Here is a 17,166-nt window from a genome sequence, read left to right on the forward strand (position 1 = left end):
AGGGCTGTATTTATGACATTTACAGTCTGTTGCAAAAGTGCTCAAGTAGGAGCTTTCATGTTCTTCCAGGCCGGTTGTTGACTCTGGCTTGAGTCGTGTCTTTCTGCTGGGACTCCACTGGTTCTTGTCATTTTTGACACATGCCAGACAGATGGAGCAATCCTGGCACTGCCTCTATAACAAAGTTCGGCACTTTGTCACACTCCTGACCCTCAAGTGGCGTGTCTGGCCATCTAAAGAGCACCTGGACGTCTGATTCACTGCGAGTAACACTCAACAATCTATGGAGAAATTGAAGGGGTGGAGCAAAGCTTTGACTTGTTTTATTCTTGTGTCTTAATGTTTGTTTTGTATTTGTAACCGTGAGTCATGCAGCAGTCTGTCTGGTACAACCCATATTCACTTTCTACAACATCATGGGTGTTTGACCGAAATATATACAGTTGGGCTGAAGTCGCTATTTTGTGGTTTCAATTACAAAATGATTAACCAAATTTGTAGGGCTGGTGGTGTATTTGTCTAGTGGTGTGTGTCCTGATTTAGCTCTTCAGCTTCTGCGGTTTTGTTATTGTTCCCCGTGGCACTCTCTCGCTTTAGCAGAGATGGGTGATTTAGATTGTTATGTTCAGGTGCTGGAACCTGCAAGTCTGGTCAGTGTTTCTATTCTGAACTGCTTGTATGTTTTGACAATTCACTTCTGTCAGTTGCTTAAACTGTGGCATTCTCTGGTCACACGCACATTCTCTCGTTAATTGTCCCAATAGGAAGTACATCCCGACCGTATCTTTTCCACCTCTCTCTTTTTTGGTGTTGTCGTAAAGTGCATTCCTACATGACATCTTGCATGTCTGGAGTTGTACAATAACAGGACGTAGGATCATGGGCAATCATGTGTGAAATACAGAAACTTTATATGGAAAAGTAGTCTGTTTATAGTGAGCAAGTGTAAGAACAAGGATGAAAATATTTCCGGAGTCATTCTAGCTGTACAAATATAACAATGACTCCCTGCTCAATATAGATAACCAATTTAGGTCAGGGTTTGCCCACACAAGGTTTATGAGCCTCTTTGTATGATGGAACTACAGGTGGCTGGCTGGTACACTGTAAAAAATACTGGGTTGTTTAAACCCAAAGTTGGGTCAAATATGGACAAACCCAACTGTTTAGTTAAAGAGTAGTTCACTTTTAAAAAACTTTTGCTGATAATTTACTCACTCCCATGTCATCCAAGATGTCCATGTCTTTCTTTCTTCAGTCGAAAAGAAATTAAGGTTTTTGATGAAAACATTCCAGGATTTTCTCCATATAATGGACTTCATTGGGCTTCAAATGGTTCAAGGACCAAATGTTAGTTTCAGGGCAGCTTCAAAGCGCTTTAAACAACACCAGACGTTTTTTTTTTTTAAAGTGAACTACTCCTTTAAGCATTATATTTAATTTTTTAACCCAACAGTTGGGTTTGTCCATATTTGACCCAACTTTGGGTTTAAGCAACCCAGCATCTTTTAGATTGTAAGATTTTGATTAAAATGCTTACTGTATGTAAAACAAATCAAATAAATAATGAATATATGAATGTTTACAATACAAATAATCACTTTATTCTGATCTTAAATCCAAGCTGTGTTTATTATAAATGAATTATTGTAATTGACAGGTTGGAACATTACCTGATACTCAGGTTATCCTTTAAATAAATAATTTAGATAATAAGGTTAGTTAAACAAGAAATGTTCCCACCCCTGCAAGCACAGTATAGGACAATAAGTCTGATTGTTCTACTTCTTACTCTGTCCCAACCACTCCTGTAGCATCACGTTACCCACGGACAACTACCATTAATCCTATAATTTATTGGAAGTGGGGTAAGATTTGTTAGTGGAGTCCATTCTATCTAGAAAATTGTACAAGAATTACTTGCCATGCAATCACGGCGGTTAAAGCAATATCTAGATGGCATTAAAGGAACCATTCTGTAAGACAAAAAAGCCTTTTAAGTCCAATTTGCTCATGGAAATGTGCCACTACTAATTTACTCTCTGGCACATCCCCTTATAAGGCCGAAGTCAGGCTTTCCACATCACTGTCGGCACACACCCCATATACTGATTATTGAGGTTTGAACAGAACAAGTGTATTCATTTTGGAAATGGATGCTTCACCGAAGTGTAGAGATCTGACCTGGTCAAATTACACTTACATTTATTCATTTAGCTGACACTTTTGTCCAAAGCGACTTACAATTGCTATATTTGTCAGAGGTCACACGCCTCTGGAGCAACTAGGGGTTAAGTGTCTTGCTCAAGGACACATTGGTGTCTCACAGTGGATTCAAACCCTAGTCGCTCACACCAAAGGCACGTGTCTTATCCACAGCGCCATTACGTACCCCACTTGTTGAATTTTAAGAAACGTGTTCCCACAGACCATAATTGTAAGGTGGTGAATTGGCCAATGCTCACTGTGAAGAGTACATTCAGAAAACTACTGTAGCTGGATAAAGCCCCTTCCTCCTGCTGACGAATCATGCTTGAGTATATAAAGGTTGCCAAGAGGTAAAACCCAAACAGCAATAATAGAAAGGCACAGGTATTTTTTTTCTAGGGCAGACAGGGAAAACTGTTTCAAAACTGTCATTGTTTTTACAATTCTGTTTGGTGCGGCACAGAAATTACACACTCGAGGGTGAAGTGTGTAATTTCTGCTGTGATTCTATGGTGATGTTGTGTAAATCCTCCCACTTTCATTGCATCTCTTTTCATTCTGCTGATGCACATTTTTTCTCTCTCTCTCTCCCTGCGGTTGGCTTTGGCCTATCCTAGGCAGGAACAGTGGACACTGGACAGTGGACATGAGGCTCTGGTCAAGACATCCTGGCTCCAGGGCCTCTGCACAGTCTGTATGAAACCTGGAATGTGAATATGAGTGCATGTAAATGTGAGAGAGGACACACACAGAGGTATCATTTCCCCAAGACCTCACACAGTGACAACAACTATTTATTACCAATAACCTTCCTGGTGCCTCTGAGTATGCTGAATAATGGAGTGGTCAATTACCTTTATAGCAAGATATCAATCAATGGCAATGGCAGCCTCCAATGTTCGGTAATCATCACTTCCTCTTAAAGACACGTACATTACATGTAAATCAACAGCATACAGTGGCCCCAAAAATTATTTAGACACTTTTAGACACTTATTGTGGTAAGCCACACTTAAAAGTGTCACAATTTTACTGCATTAGACACACATTTTCAAACCAAATGGTTTGTGCAAACAAATGACACTAGAGCTTTTTTTCTTTTTTCCATTTTGTCCAAATTCAACATGAAATATGAATTGGCGTGTCATACACACGCTACTTCATGAGATCAGTTTGCCAAATTTTTGAATTTTGTGTGTGTGTGTATAATTTTATGTCAGTCCCCCTTAAGTTCACATGAACATGTTCCACAAACTTTGACAACCAAAGTGTCCACTATTTTTTATCTTCATTTTGAACATCTGCATATGCATATCTCCATTTTGTGTCATTTTTCCCACTGAAATGTGTATGTGCAATGTATTTTGAAAATTTTTAGTATTAATTCAAAGACATTTAAACATTCTTAATTGTGACTTTAGTGTCCACTTTTTGTGGCCACTGTATCCATACACATACAAAGATGCATGATGACGCTATTTAAGGAAGCTCTATTGTAACACATAATGACACATTGCATTCACTTCTGAGAAGTCCTGTTAAAAGAGAGAGAAAAATGGAGGAGGGAAATATGTGGCGATGTCTTGGATCGCACACGGTCTCTCAGGATTTGCGTCAGCGGCAAGTTTCATCCGTTTTGGAGCCGTGTGGTATCTGGAGGCTTAATCCTGAGCTAAGGCTCATCTTGTGCTCTCATTCACCACAAGTGCCTTCTTTAGAATTGGTAAATATTAGCTCAAGATTATTTTAGAAATAAAATAATTTTATGAAAGGAAGCCACTGCCAGTGATAAGGAATCTATTTAAATGTATAGCTGCTGGCATTGGGGTTTATTTATTATTTGCGCAGCAAGCAAAACTGACTCGGTTAAAGCATTCCTGTGGATATCTAAATTCAGAATGGATATGAGGTCCTTCAGAAGTTAAAGGTGAAGTGAGCAAATTCTGCGCCACTAGAGGTCCCAGTCTAAATCTCAAAATAACGGGCTCTAGTAGATTTGATTTGTTTCATGTTTGTATACTTTTATACTTATTATAAACTAGTTGCAATATCTACAGTAACTCGTAAAAACATATTTTCCTTTCTTATGTCTAAAAACTGGAAAATGTGGACTGATGTGTGTGTGTGTGCGTGACTATCTTCTTGTTCTGAAAGATTCATTTCCAGAGCACTTCTGTGATTCCCTGAGAAGACGCTGAGCTGGCAGTAAATATCCAACAGTTTTGTTTGAGCTAAGATTGTTCAGTGAAGTGGAATGTTCACATGTATATTTTTAGACAAAACATCATTTTTCTTGATTTACTGTTAACAGTGACTCATACTGTCACTGTGCAAGTATCTTGCTGTCCATGACTCAATGCTGTCTGAGATTACGTTAAGAGACAGGAGATGTCACGAAACATCTTTGTCTAGTTTTTTTTTTTTTTCGTTTAGAAATGTACCTTTAATAGACCTCTTAAACAATCATCAGATGTCCATTTCAGAAAATTTCAGATTTGTGGAGGAATCTTTCTCTTTGGCACAAACATCACAGACGTAGGGTAGTGAGCGCCTCTCTTTCACGGTTTCCTCCTTCTGCGTGTGGATAACAATATTAGTCACGTAATATACGTTCTGAATGTTTAAAACCATACACCAGTATGTCTAAATACACCACCACCCAGACATATCACTCTCACAAGTGCTCCACCAGTCGTAAAAACCCATGCCAAACTTGGATTAGCATGGGTGAAATTGGATGATCCCTTATGGTGTTTGTGTCCTCTTCCTCACCGGTGCTTCCCCAACGTGATGGGTGACCTCTCCTGGAATGTGCCCCAGAGTTATGTCATAAATTATTTTGAAGAGAGCATAGGAATAATCCCTATTTAGGTCTATTCACATGTTATTGAAGCATTTGTTTCTTCTCTGCCCCACCTGACCACAAAGACGTGACCTTTTCTGAACGACAGCCAGTTCAGCTGGAAAAAAAAATCCAGGAAATCAGTTATGCATTTTTAAATACAGTATAAAAATACAGTATATTTGTGGAACAAGCATGTAAACAGGTCACAAAGAGGCTGCTATGCTGGCAGGTCACTGTGGGTACCTGGGAGTGGAGCTTTCTCAGGAAACGGTGAGTCAGGCCATTCTGAATGTGTCAACAATCCCTCTGTCCGCTCTCTGGACTCAAAGAGTGTGTTGTTCCCCCAGGTGGAGACTGAGGGTCATCCGGGTGTCCCCAGCTCATGGAAAGGTTTAGTCAGCTGGTTTTGAGAGGCTGTTAAAATGAGCCTGAGTTTTGAGTGTATACAGTAGGCTTTGGAAAATAAAACTAATGTAATGGGAAAAGTGGAATCCGGTTTATTAAACCAATTTTGTGGTGATTTTTTAATTTTACTACATACAGTATAGCCTATATTGCCTGAAAAACACTTTGTTTTATATCCAATATTTACAATTACAGAATTTCAGTCAAATATTTGCTTATTTATTACCCATAGGCTATATTTGAAAACATGAAAGCCTATATATAAAAAAAATTGTTTAAGATATTTAGGCCAATTTTTCCCAGATCACATTAATTAAATATATCATTGTATATTCCAAATCTTTGTAATCCTAAATCGACACTACATGACTTTTAGCTTAACTTTTAGCCAAATCGGTCAAGAGATTTCCACGACGCATGCACGAGAACTGAACTGAAGTAGTTGAAAGAAATCGCAATTCCCACGCATGCGTCGAGGAAATATCTAGAACTCGTCTCAGGCCTATAAGGAAGAAAAGGAATAGTCGAATAAAGTAGTTATTTTTGTTTGTTTGTTCGCACAAAAAGTATTCGCGTCGCTTGATAAACATAGTTGAGCCACTGTTGCCACATGGAATATTTAAACATTTTCTTCATTGACTTTCTGGGCCGTCAAGTTTTTCAATTAGGCAGCCTATGTAGTGATCCAGCTCTCAAATTTAATCAAAAGTATCTTCATTTGTGTTCCGAAGACGAACGAAGGTCTTACGGGGTCGGTACAGCATGGGGGTGAGTAATTTATGACTTAATTTTCATTTTTGGGTGAACTAACCCTTTAAACTTCGCAAATAAGAGAGCACCACATGATGATAAACTGAAACTATATGTTCAGAATCCTGATTTCTAACGAATGTGTTTGAACTACAGAAGGAAAGGCAAGAATAAAGAACAGTAGCAGAAATAAAGTAAAGAGGGAATACGTGATTTGGAGAAGTCCAGAATGATAGGTCAACAAAGACAGAACCCGTATCTAACACACTATAACAATAATATTAGTTTCCCCCCATTGACAATACAGTTCTTGCCACGGCGATTCAGAAGGGAATAAAACAGAGGTGTCTCTTATTGACAAGTTTTGTACATGAAATAGTGAAATTTATGTTAGCTGTCTGTAACATTATGTAAATAATTATGAGAATAAATTAATAACAGTGGCCATCCTCCTGAGTAGTCGCCACAGCCATAAACAGGGGAACACAAAGGAAATAAACGTAGGAGAAATACGTACATGAACTTTAGATACTTACCTTGGAAGTTAGTACTGACATAATGGTAATAATCCCAAAAAATTTTGTTTTTGACTGATTATAATTTACCTCAGGAGTCAGGAGTCAGAACCCTCGCGGTCGGAGTGAGTAGTTCACACATCATCCAGTGAGTGGCAGTAACGCGCTGATGTGCCACTGATCTCCGCATCGCAGAGGAAGACGAGCAGGAGGAAGAACACAACACACGAGTTAACAGTCAACTGGGATAAAACATAAAAATACACGATGAAAACAGAAAAACAACTCAAACAACAGAAGAATGAGAAGCATTTCAGGTAAATCAGAAGTTTAATGCTTCTTCAGTGTCGCCAGTGTTTCAGTGGGTGTCTGGATATTGATTTCAACTGATAAAAATAACCAAAATTAACACGTAGAATGTAGAAATATTGCTTAATTTAAACCAAATAACGTTATATCATATATGGTTTGACAAAATGGTTAAGAGATTTCCCAGTACATAGCGTAATTAATTCTGGTATAAGTGTGTAACTTTGCATCTTTCAGGATTTCTTATTACACTGGCTTAACGTCATGTATTAATATCCACTGTGTGTGTTTGAAAAGGCTTTGTTCAAAACCTGAAACGCCACCTTTATAGTCATTAATATCAGTGTCTAAAAGAAATGTATTTAGGTTGTGGGACCCTTGTATATAAGCATAGTTCTGAAATTATATTCATCTTATATACTAAATGGTTTAAATATCAATTGTAGGTATTTCTTATATATCTTTTGCTTTTAATCAAATCTCAATGAACTAAGCAGTATTAAAAAAAAACTATTTTGTTTCTTTGTCTTTATAGCCCCATTGTGTTCAATACAAGTTTACTCATTTGATAGGTGTTGATATATCTAATCTAAGTTTCTTGTCTTTTATTAGTGCAAAGAAGTCAAATAAACATGCTGACCCTGCATCTGACGATCACCTCCAGCAGATTCCTCGTCGTTTGCGTGACATCATGAAGAGCAAAGAGATGATGAAACAAGGCTCAAAGAAAAAGGGAAAAGGTGCCTACACAACTTTTACAAAATATATTAGAATGGAAGGATGGCAAATAAAAATTAATATATGATATCATTCATTAGAAGCTTGAAGTTTGTTCATCACCTTAATGATACGTCAATATGAATTATTGCCAGTATGCCTAGAGGGCCAAATTCCAATAGTGTTTTTTTTTTTGAAGCAGTTGTTTCAAATAATCTCACACTGAACTTTTAAACATGCAATATATATGTTTTTGTCACTGCACATAATTGCAACCCATTTATGCAAGATTAGAATTATTTTAAAACAATTACATGCAATTTGCCCGTTGGTTGAAAATTGATTGAGGGTGGGCGGCATCACCCTCTGCTGTCTGGGTTCTGTCTGCAGACAAGCTAGTGACCCACAAATATTGCTCAAGGACACGGCCAGTGGCAAGGGCAGCGGAAGATGGGACATCTTGCTGTGTGTTCATAAATATCTCTTGTTTTAGCCTCTAAGCCAAAGCTGCTCTCAGGAGATATTCCTGTCCCACACTTCCGCAGAGGACGACAAGAGTCAGAGAAAGCTTACATCAACCGCATGACCCAAGAGACTGAACATGTCCTCTTCCTCACGAACAACCAACTAGACCGACAGCCGGAGGTCGAGCTAAAAGAAGAAGTAGAGAAGACGGAGGAAAAGAAATCTACTAAAAAGAATTGGTTAGTTTGACACACATTACTGATTAACACTCAAACTGCAAAGTAGGGACGTTGATACAGTCTTTAAAGGGACACGGTGATGGAAAAAAATAACATGACAGACAATTACAGAATCAGCAAAATTATTTATAATGCATGTTAACTTTTAGGAAAGGATATAATGCATTGTAACATATATTATGAATATCCTTTATACTGCATCACACATAAAGACTTTAAGTAAAGTGTTACCCAAATATTGCACGTTACGTTCGCTTGCAAAACCTTTTGCGTTTTGCTCACGGAACCTTTGTGTTCCCAGAAAAACATTTTGCATTCACTTACATATTTAAAAAAAAAAAAATTTCTATTATGTTCAATGGGGGGAAATTTTGTCATAATTATTGCATTAATACTAATCATAATTTATTTATTTATTTTTTTTGACATTTTCTCAAAACACCAAAAAAGAAAAGAAAAAAATATTATAAAAAAGGAGTAAAAAAAAAAAAATCATGATTTTTTTTTTTAAAATATGAATCCCAGCCTTTGGGTCCATTTGGACCCGAACACCCCGAGTGTGACTCTGAAACGAACAACCCCAGAGGGTTAAATAATCATGCAAAACGCTTGTCACTCTGCACACCCTTGACTTGCTTGTTGCAAAGTTTCTCTATAAAAAAAGATTATAGTCAAATACTGCCATAGTGGGTTAAAGTTTATTTAGCTTTATTTTAGGCTCAATAAAGAGAAACTTCGGCATCAGAGAAAGAAGTTAAACAAGCAGGAGGATCGTGAAGAGGAGGAGATGTTTAAAGGTATGTATATATATAAATATAAATTTAGCAATCTCATCAAATGTCCAAATGTACCCTGAGCATCATGTCTGGTTCTCTTAGATGAGGTAGCATTCGGAGAGGTTGCCATGGCGCCTCCATTACTGAGTGTTAAACCAAGGAAAGCCACAGTTAAACCCCAGGTAAGAGATTAATGCATCTACTCCCTCTAGAGATGTTAATTAAAATCTATTTTGTTCACAATTCATAATTCCCATCGTGATTTGACCTCAAGGGGGCGCCCAAAGGTCTTCTCCTGAACTCCCTCCTGGGTCACAGTCCTGTGTCGGTAGCCAAGCCCTCTATGGCGAGGAAGAGGATAATGGAGGAGGAGCGGGAGAGAGCGGTGCAGCTGTACAGACAGATGAAGCAGCAGCAGAGAGACAAACATGAACAGAACAGGGCATCCAGGACCTCCACATGATACTCTACTCTTTGTATTGTATAGTGTTCTATCATGTCTATATGTATATTTAGTTATTCTATACATTTATGCTACCTCTGCTGGTCAACAATGTCATATTTTGCTGTGAAATATTTACAAGTGGATTGTAGCATGACTGTATAAATGGCAAAAATAAAATGTTCACACTTTTATATAATGTACAGTGATTTCACATGCGTCTGTTCCTTTAATACTCAAAGTGACTCTGATGATGAAGGCTTATCAGTTGTCAGTTGGATCCTATTCCAATGTACCTGGTTAAAGCCTGCTTATCTTCTCTCTATTCTTTAATTACTGATATTATACACTCGTCGCTTGTTTCTGGTGTTGTTCAGTCTTGTTCAGGCTGATTCAAGTAACTTTAATCATTTTCACCCTATTTCAAATCTACTGTTTCTTTCTAAAATACTGGAATGGATTGTTGCAGCCCAGGTATGGGATCATCTTTCTGTTAATAGTTTGTACAAGCAATTTCAATCTGGATTCTATCCATATCATAGTGTTCTCGAGATTGGATTTTGAATCATAGATACCCTTCTGTTTGAATCATTGATACCCTTCTGACTGGGTTTTGATCTTATTTTACGGGTCATACTCTGTTTATACAGCTGGAGCAGTTTCAAAGCTTTCATACGTCAATACAGGTGTTCTGCAGGGCTCAGTTTTGGGTCCTCTTTTATTTTTTATTCATCATTTTCCTATCTTTCCTCTCAGATTGTTCATCGGATATTAAAGAGTGGTTTACATCAAATCTTCTTAAATTTATCAGCAGTAAAACAAAAATTCTTCTTAATGGTTCAAAAACAAATCTGGCCAAATCAATTCCTCAGTGAATATTAATAAAAGTGTCTTGTTTCTAAACAGGTTAAAAGTTTGGCTGTCATCTTTAACAACTACTTTATCATTCGAAAGGCGATCGCTCTGCATATTTCCACATGCGTGATAATATTCAAACTTGTCCGGCTCTCTCGGTAGCCTATCTGCGATTCTTGTCCATGCTTTAGGCCATGTTTACACGAAAACGATTCTGAAGAGAAAACGCAAAAGTGGCGTTGCGTCATCTTTTTTTATTCTGCGTTTAGACGAGCGTTTTGTGTGGGAAATCCGCGTACAAATGGAGACGCAGGCGGCTAGGAGTGCATACTACAACAACACCAAGTCCACGCGCCTGCGTACAACTTTCACCGTCAAGCAGACTTTTGCGTTTTTACCGTTTACACGCGAACGCGGCGGTGGAGCGTTTTTAAGATTTCCACTCTGGAGCGTGGTGGTTTCACTTTTTTTGCGTTTTTGAGCCTCAAAAACGCCGTTGCCGTGTAAACGAAAGGCACATCCGATAAAATATTTTTACGTTTTCACCCGCGAGCGTTCTCGTGTAAACAGGGCCTGTGTCACTGATCACTGTAACGACCTTCAAAACTTCTCTACAAACTCCAACTACTGAATTAACTCCTCTAGCTGATCACATTATTACTCCCATATTACACCTAAACAAACCATGTCATTATGGTGGTAATTTGCATTGAATTTTCTTTTATTTTAAAACTACAAAACATTTTAGTTTGTTACAAAATACCGAATATGTTTCTTTTTAATGCTTTCCCTTTTGATTTTAGTTGTATCAATCTACTAAATTGCATAGAAAGAGTGCAAATTAGTGTTTTAAGATGTTACTAAATAGATATCCTCTGTGCAATCACACATTGTGAACAATTTGCAATAATATTCATTTTCCAGTATATTCCTTTATTTGAGCTAATAGTAAGAGTAGAGCGCATCCCACTCCAGACGCCCACTTCAGTCCAAACACGCGGCCCAGTGCCACAGATCGATATCATGCAACATTGAAAGAGGAGAAACTCACAATCAAAGCGGTCGTCATGGCAACGGCCCAGCCGGAGTTCCACCAATCAATGGGCTTCATGAGGCTGAGAGATGCTCAGCGATGTGCCAACGTCCTACATAAAGAGTGTGGGACAGGGAGCCTGGGCAGCACATACTGAGAGAGAGATTGGGGTGAAAAAAAGGCATCCAGAAGAAAGAAGGACGGCGTTAAACACAGGACGAGACATGGTGAACTCCGGACGAATCGTTCCTGCGGTGTTCTGCCTGGCCAACCTTTGTGTTGCGCTGTGTGGAGGAGGTAAGATCATGGATTTTTTTAACGAAATAGCCATATATTTTTCACATATGTTATGAGAGATGATACTTTTTCCTCACCACGGTTTTGATATTTAACACAAAAAGCTCCTAAACATCTGTAAAATCTTTCTTTAAATGTCCAGACACAAGGTTTCACAGTTCAGTTGCAGTTAAATGAGAAGTCACCATCTTTACAGGAAATGCAGAAGCTTTCAAACGACCGAACTGATCAAAGTGTCAGGCGCGACTGAATGTGTCACATGACTTGAAGAGCAGCGAGCAGCATTCAAAGCCTTTCATTAACAAGGTCTTGCTTGTGGTTTTGTATTCAGGCTTGCATGTTTTTCCTGGGCTCTTTGACACCAATAGTGCCCTTGCAAGCTGAAATGCAATACTATTGCTCTCATACTTAATATTACATGATTCTGAAAGGAGGAAAATTCACAGTTTAGAGCCAAATAGTGATGGAGGGAAAATTCATAAAACCAGTTCCACCATAAATGACATACAAGAAGAAATGCCTACAGATGTGAATCTATGAGAGATTATTCAAAAACTGATGAAATATGGAGTGCAAATGCATGCAAGATCATCTAAACCCCTCATAATATGGATTGTTCTTGTTTGTTGCCCCAATCGGTTCACAAATACCGCATTTCTGTCCTTCAGCAGCGTTGAAGCCAGATGTGGTGTTGGAGAACAGCGCTACCACACTGAACCATTCAATGGTGCTGGTGCAGCGCATGGAGGCCCTGCTGACCCAGGGAAACGGCAGTGATGTGAGCCTGCGCGTCCAGACCGTGAACACGGACGAGGTGAAGGTGATGCAGGTCCACTCGCTGGTGTTGACCCTACAGAGCGACGTGTTTGAAGAGCTCCTACAGACCCGTAACTCCACCGCTATGGTCCTCAGAGAGACGCCAGACTGTGCAGCTGTCTTTGATAAGTTCATTAGGTGAGTGATTCATTAATAATTAGTCATTTAGCAGTATTATACAAACTGATTTACAATTCTTTTGGAGCAACACGTGGTTGAGGGGCCCATGCTTAAACCTTGAATCTATAAAACCTTTTAGTTACAAGCCTAAATCTATAATCAATAAGCCATAACAGTCCACTAATTTGGGGCAAATGGGGTTTCTGGGAAAAAGTCTATGATGTAATGTGTTTGCCTTTTAGTTGACTTTGGTAGATAGTAATGTATTGCTCTTGTAATGATCTCATTTTTTTAGATTCACTTTCTCTTGTTTATTTGTACTATGAAGTACTTCATTCATTCATTTAAAAGTAATAAAAAACTAGTATTTTTTTATTTAATTTTACATTTTCTATATTGTACTTTCCCAATAAAACACATTTTAATTTATTTTTTAATGTATTTTTTTAAAATACATTTTTACTTGAAATTTTATGTTATTTCATATTGTAGATTTTCAACAAAATTATTTAATTTATTTGATTTCTTTATAGATTTTCCACAAAACGCATTTGCAGAGAAAATTAAATAAAGTATTTCAACCTCACTTTCCACAAAGCTAATGTCAGTCTTCCTGGGGTCCATATTAAAATGTATAATTCAAGCCGTAACATACATTGATACGTATAGCCTACTATTATAGTGAATTTTATGACAAAATTAGAGATAAAACTAATGCAACCAATGTACACATATTAGAGGGACAGTCAAAAGGACACAGTGGTGAAAGATCATGAATATTTTTCAGGTTTTACCTACATCTAGGCCTCAGATAAATGTACAGAGCCCTGCACATGACATGCTGGAAAAAATATGTATATCGTGCCCATGAATTAACAATTTATTCTCACGACTTACGCCAGCATGCTGATCCCGGTCTCATCCAAAGGCGTCATATACTGTCGATTTTGACATTTTGTCTACATCCAACGCACATGGCACCCTTTAGCATAATGAGACGCAGATTTATATGGGCCAGAAAGCGCCTCCTAGTGGTCTAACCCTTACCCTACCCCAGACATAAACCTACCCATAACCGAACAAAGCTCATAACAGAACAAAGCTCATGTTATATTGAAGCTAAAAGGTGCCATGTGCTTTGGATTTAGACGAAATGTCAAAAGCGTCACTATATGATATATATTGCCCGGCCAAAAAAAGTCGCTGTTTGGATTTAAATTGGCAAATGCCTAATGGTGTGTTCACACCGAACGCGAATAGAGCGTCAAACACGCATCTATTGCGTCTAGTTAGACGCTTGAACATTCGCTCAAGTTAAAATTTTTCAACTTGCGCGGAAGACATTTGTGGCAAACGCGTCGCCCAATTCTATAATGCGTCTATTTGCATTGACTTTGTATGTAATCTACTTGCGCAAATAATTAAATTCGCCTTCGGTGTGAACACAACACACCATAAGAGTCTATGCTTGGATCATTATTATGTTTCAAGCATATGGTACGTTTGGTATCAGTTCTTCTAACGCTAACTGATGGAGTGTGTAGCTTTTAATTTCGTAAACAACCATGTACTGTAGGAAGACGCATCATGGCCATATTCCAGGATGACAATGATTCATCAGGATCAAATTGTGAAAGAATGGTTGGGAGTGACGAATTATTATTCATGTGATTCAATAATACATTATTCATGTATTATTATCATTATTATTCATGAAGAATAATTTTCACACATGAATTGGCAACTCCAGACCTTAAATTCTTGACCAAAAGATCTTGACCAAAAATGCATGCACCTCTTGATGGATATAACATCCAACATCAAGAGGTGCATCAATTTTCGGTCAAGATCTTGTATTGACAATGCAAGAGTCCAGCACTCTGTAAAGTCTCCTCCAGCACATCCCAAAAATGTATGCACCTCTAGATGGAAATAAATGTTTGGAATGGGGTGTTTTAGTGCACCATTTCGTACAGCATTCAGTTGTGTTATGTCATGTTATCATTCTGCACAGGTTTTGGAGGTAAAGTTTCAGAGTGATGAAAGTTATCTCTAGGAAAACATCAATGGCAACGTTGATTTCACAGCCCGACCTCTTTCCCTGCAGGTACTTGTACTGTGGTGACATCACACTGCGTCTGAACCAGGCCATCCCTTTACACAAGCTCGCCAGCAAGTATCATGTGTGGGACCTCCAGCAGGGCCTCACCCAATACATGGCCCAGCACCTGTCCAGCGACTCGCCCACGGGTCACGTGGTGGCCTGGTACCAATACGCCACGCAGATCGGGGACGTGAGCCTGCAGAACAGCTGCCTGCAGTACCTGTCCTGGAACCTGTCGTCGGTTCTCCAGAGCGCCGAGTGGAGCTCCGTGAGCCCAGAACTGATGCTGTCTTTGCTGCAGCGCTCAGACCTGGTTCTCCAGAGCGAACTGGAGCTGTACGAAGCTCTGGAAGCCTGGATCAACCAGAACCAGCCTTCAAGTGAGACGGCCGAGAACGCACTCAAAGCGATACGTTACGCCATGATACCACCTCAACATTTGTTCCACCTACAGAAGAAGTCTTCTCTGATGTTGAAATATTACGAATCCGTACGCGATCTTCTCTTCCTGGCCTTCCAGTTCCACTCAGCCTCACCCGTCCAGCTCGCGAAGTACTTCGACGTTAACTGCAGCCTCTTCACGCCACGTAACTACCTGTCGACGGCATGGGGCGCCCCGTGGGTGATCAACAACCCCACGCGGGACGACCGCAGCTTCAGCTTTCAGACTCAACTCGGGCCGAGCGGTTACGACGCCAGCAAACGAGTGACGTGGAACGCTCTTTTCTCTCCGCGCTGGCTTCCCCTCAGCGTGCGATCCGCTTACACGGAGCAGGGGTCCCTGCAGCCCACTCGCACCGACGGGGGGCGTCCGCGGATCATCGTCACACCTGCCACCTCCAGCCCGGACTTTGCTGGCGTCAGCTTTCAAAAGACCGTCATCGTTTCGGCACGCAAGCAGGGGAAGGTGGTGGTCCGTCATGTATACAACTTCCACCAGAGCACTGAGGAGGCGGGAGACTTCCTGTTGGAAGCGGACCTGCAGCGTAGAGCGTCCGAGTACCTCATTGACAGCTCGCTCTACCTGCACATTATTGTGAAGCCCCTTTACCACAGCCTCATAGTAGCCAAAAAATAAGAGTCTAGTTGCTCGACCAATGATTTATGCGCTACAGGCTTGTTTTGCGTGTCCAAATGCATTTACATTTAACTGCACCACATTTTGATTTTACATTCATATGGATTTTTAATCAATCAATATCAAATCAGCACCAAATTTTAGTGTTGATGCCAAAATTCAACCCATTCATTTTTAAAATACATTTTCGTGGTGCAAAAAAAACCAAACCCAAAAACATTTTGTCACCATTTAATCAATTCCCAGTGGATAAAATCAAGGTTTTCCCTATACCTTTTCTCATTTAATATCCTGTTAATTTGAAAATAAGGCTGGTTGTGAAATTTTGGTTACTTTAGTAACATTTTTTTATTATCATGCTGCTTGAAAGCTCACACACATTTTAATAGTAATTTGAAGTCACATTTGTACTGTATATTGCCATGTTTGACTTTAATTTGTCAACCCCTTAAATTGTACTGTGAGTTCTGATTGCTTTCATAGAAAGAAAAACAAATGGATTAATTTTTTTGCTCACTTGTTATATTGCAATTCATGTTATGTTTCATTAAAATCGAAATTTCTGAACCCACAAATTACTGTGTTTATTCCTTACCAAGATATATTGGTTCTACTTTATGAAGCTGTGATGTTTCTGGGCTGGAAATGCATTTGGGAAAGCATTGTTATTTATTTATTTATTTATTTTTAATTTTAATTTCATATTGTCTTAGATAACAATGTGACATTAAAAACTTTTTGCAACTGTTGGAAGTATTGCAACTATGCATCTTATGTTTAAATAGAGATATCTTAAAAAGCGTGGATAACTCTCACTCAACTCTCAACAAGAAACGTCATTGTTTTTTTTCCTTTTCCTCTGGTGGTCAACGAGTGACACATCCTATTTAGCCATTGAGCTATTCGAATTAAGAGAGTGGTTTAAAGCTTGGCTGCTGGTGTGCAGAAGCTTACTTGAGTGTTGACAGGTTTCATCATGATGCCATTTGGCTGGTGTAACGCTATCAGAGGATAACCATTAGAAAGCCAGCTGGAGCACAGCAGTGCAAACACAGCATTAAGAAGCAGCTGCTGGAGTGATTATGCAGGGCAGGTGCATGCTGGGAAAGAAACATGCTGCTCAGGCTGCAGGATGTTTGGGAATACTTGCTTACTGCACCGTATATAGGGCTACTGTATAGTGAAAAATTCA

At 39.1% G+C, this 17,166-nt stretch overlaps 2 protein-coding genes across 3 annotated transcripts; both read left to right on the forward strand.

The window, feature by feature from the left end:
- Positions 1-6,880: 6,880 nt before the first annotated feature.
- Positions 6,881-9,874, forward strand: ccdc137 (coiled-coil domain containing 137). Its single transcript, XM_039662789.2, has 6 exons — positions 6,881-7,040; positions 7,645-7,772; positions 8,243-8,453; positions 9,171-9,250; positions 9,332-9,411; positions 9,504-9,874. The coding sequence occupies exons 1-6, from the start codon at positions 6,991-6,993 to the stop codon at positions 9,690-9,692; spliced, it is 738 nt and encodes a 245-aa protein (XP_039518723.2). The 5' UTR covers positions 6,881-6,990; the 3' UTR covers positions 9,693-9,874.
- A 1,638-nt stretch (positions 9,875-11,512) lies between these two features.
- btbd17b (BTB domain containing 17b) lies at positions 11,513-16,549 on the forward strand. Of its 2 annotated transcripts, none has more exons than XM_039662747.2 (3): positions 11,513-11,856; positions 12,525-12,810; positions 14,900-16,549. In XM_039662747.2, exons 1-3 carry the CDS (start codon positions 11,649-11,651, stop codon positions 15,972-15,974), a joined length of 1,569 nt encoding a protein of 522 aa, XP_039518681.2. In that variant the 5' UTR covers positions 11,513-11,648; the 3' UTR covers positions 15,975-16,549. The 2 variants fall into 2 exon arrangements, with proteins under 2 accessions (XP_039518681.2, XP_039518682.2); XM_039662748.2 differs by having other exon boundaries at positions 12,528-12,810.
- Positions 16,550-17,166: the final 617 nt, after the last annotated feature.

This window comes from Pimephales promelas, chromosome 3 (genome assembly GCF_988280905.1).
Source record: "Pimephales promelas chromosome 3, fPimPro1.hap1.1, whole genome shotgun sequence".
In the NCBI taxonomy this organism is placed as follows: Eukaryota; Metazoa; Chordata; class Actinopteri; order Cypriniformes; family Leuciscidae; genus Pimephales; species Pimephales promelas.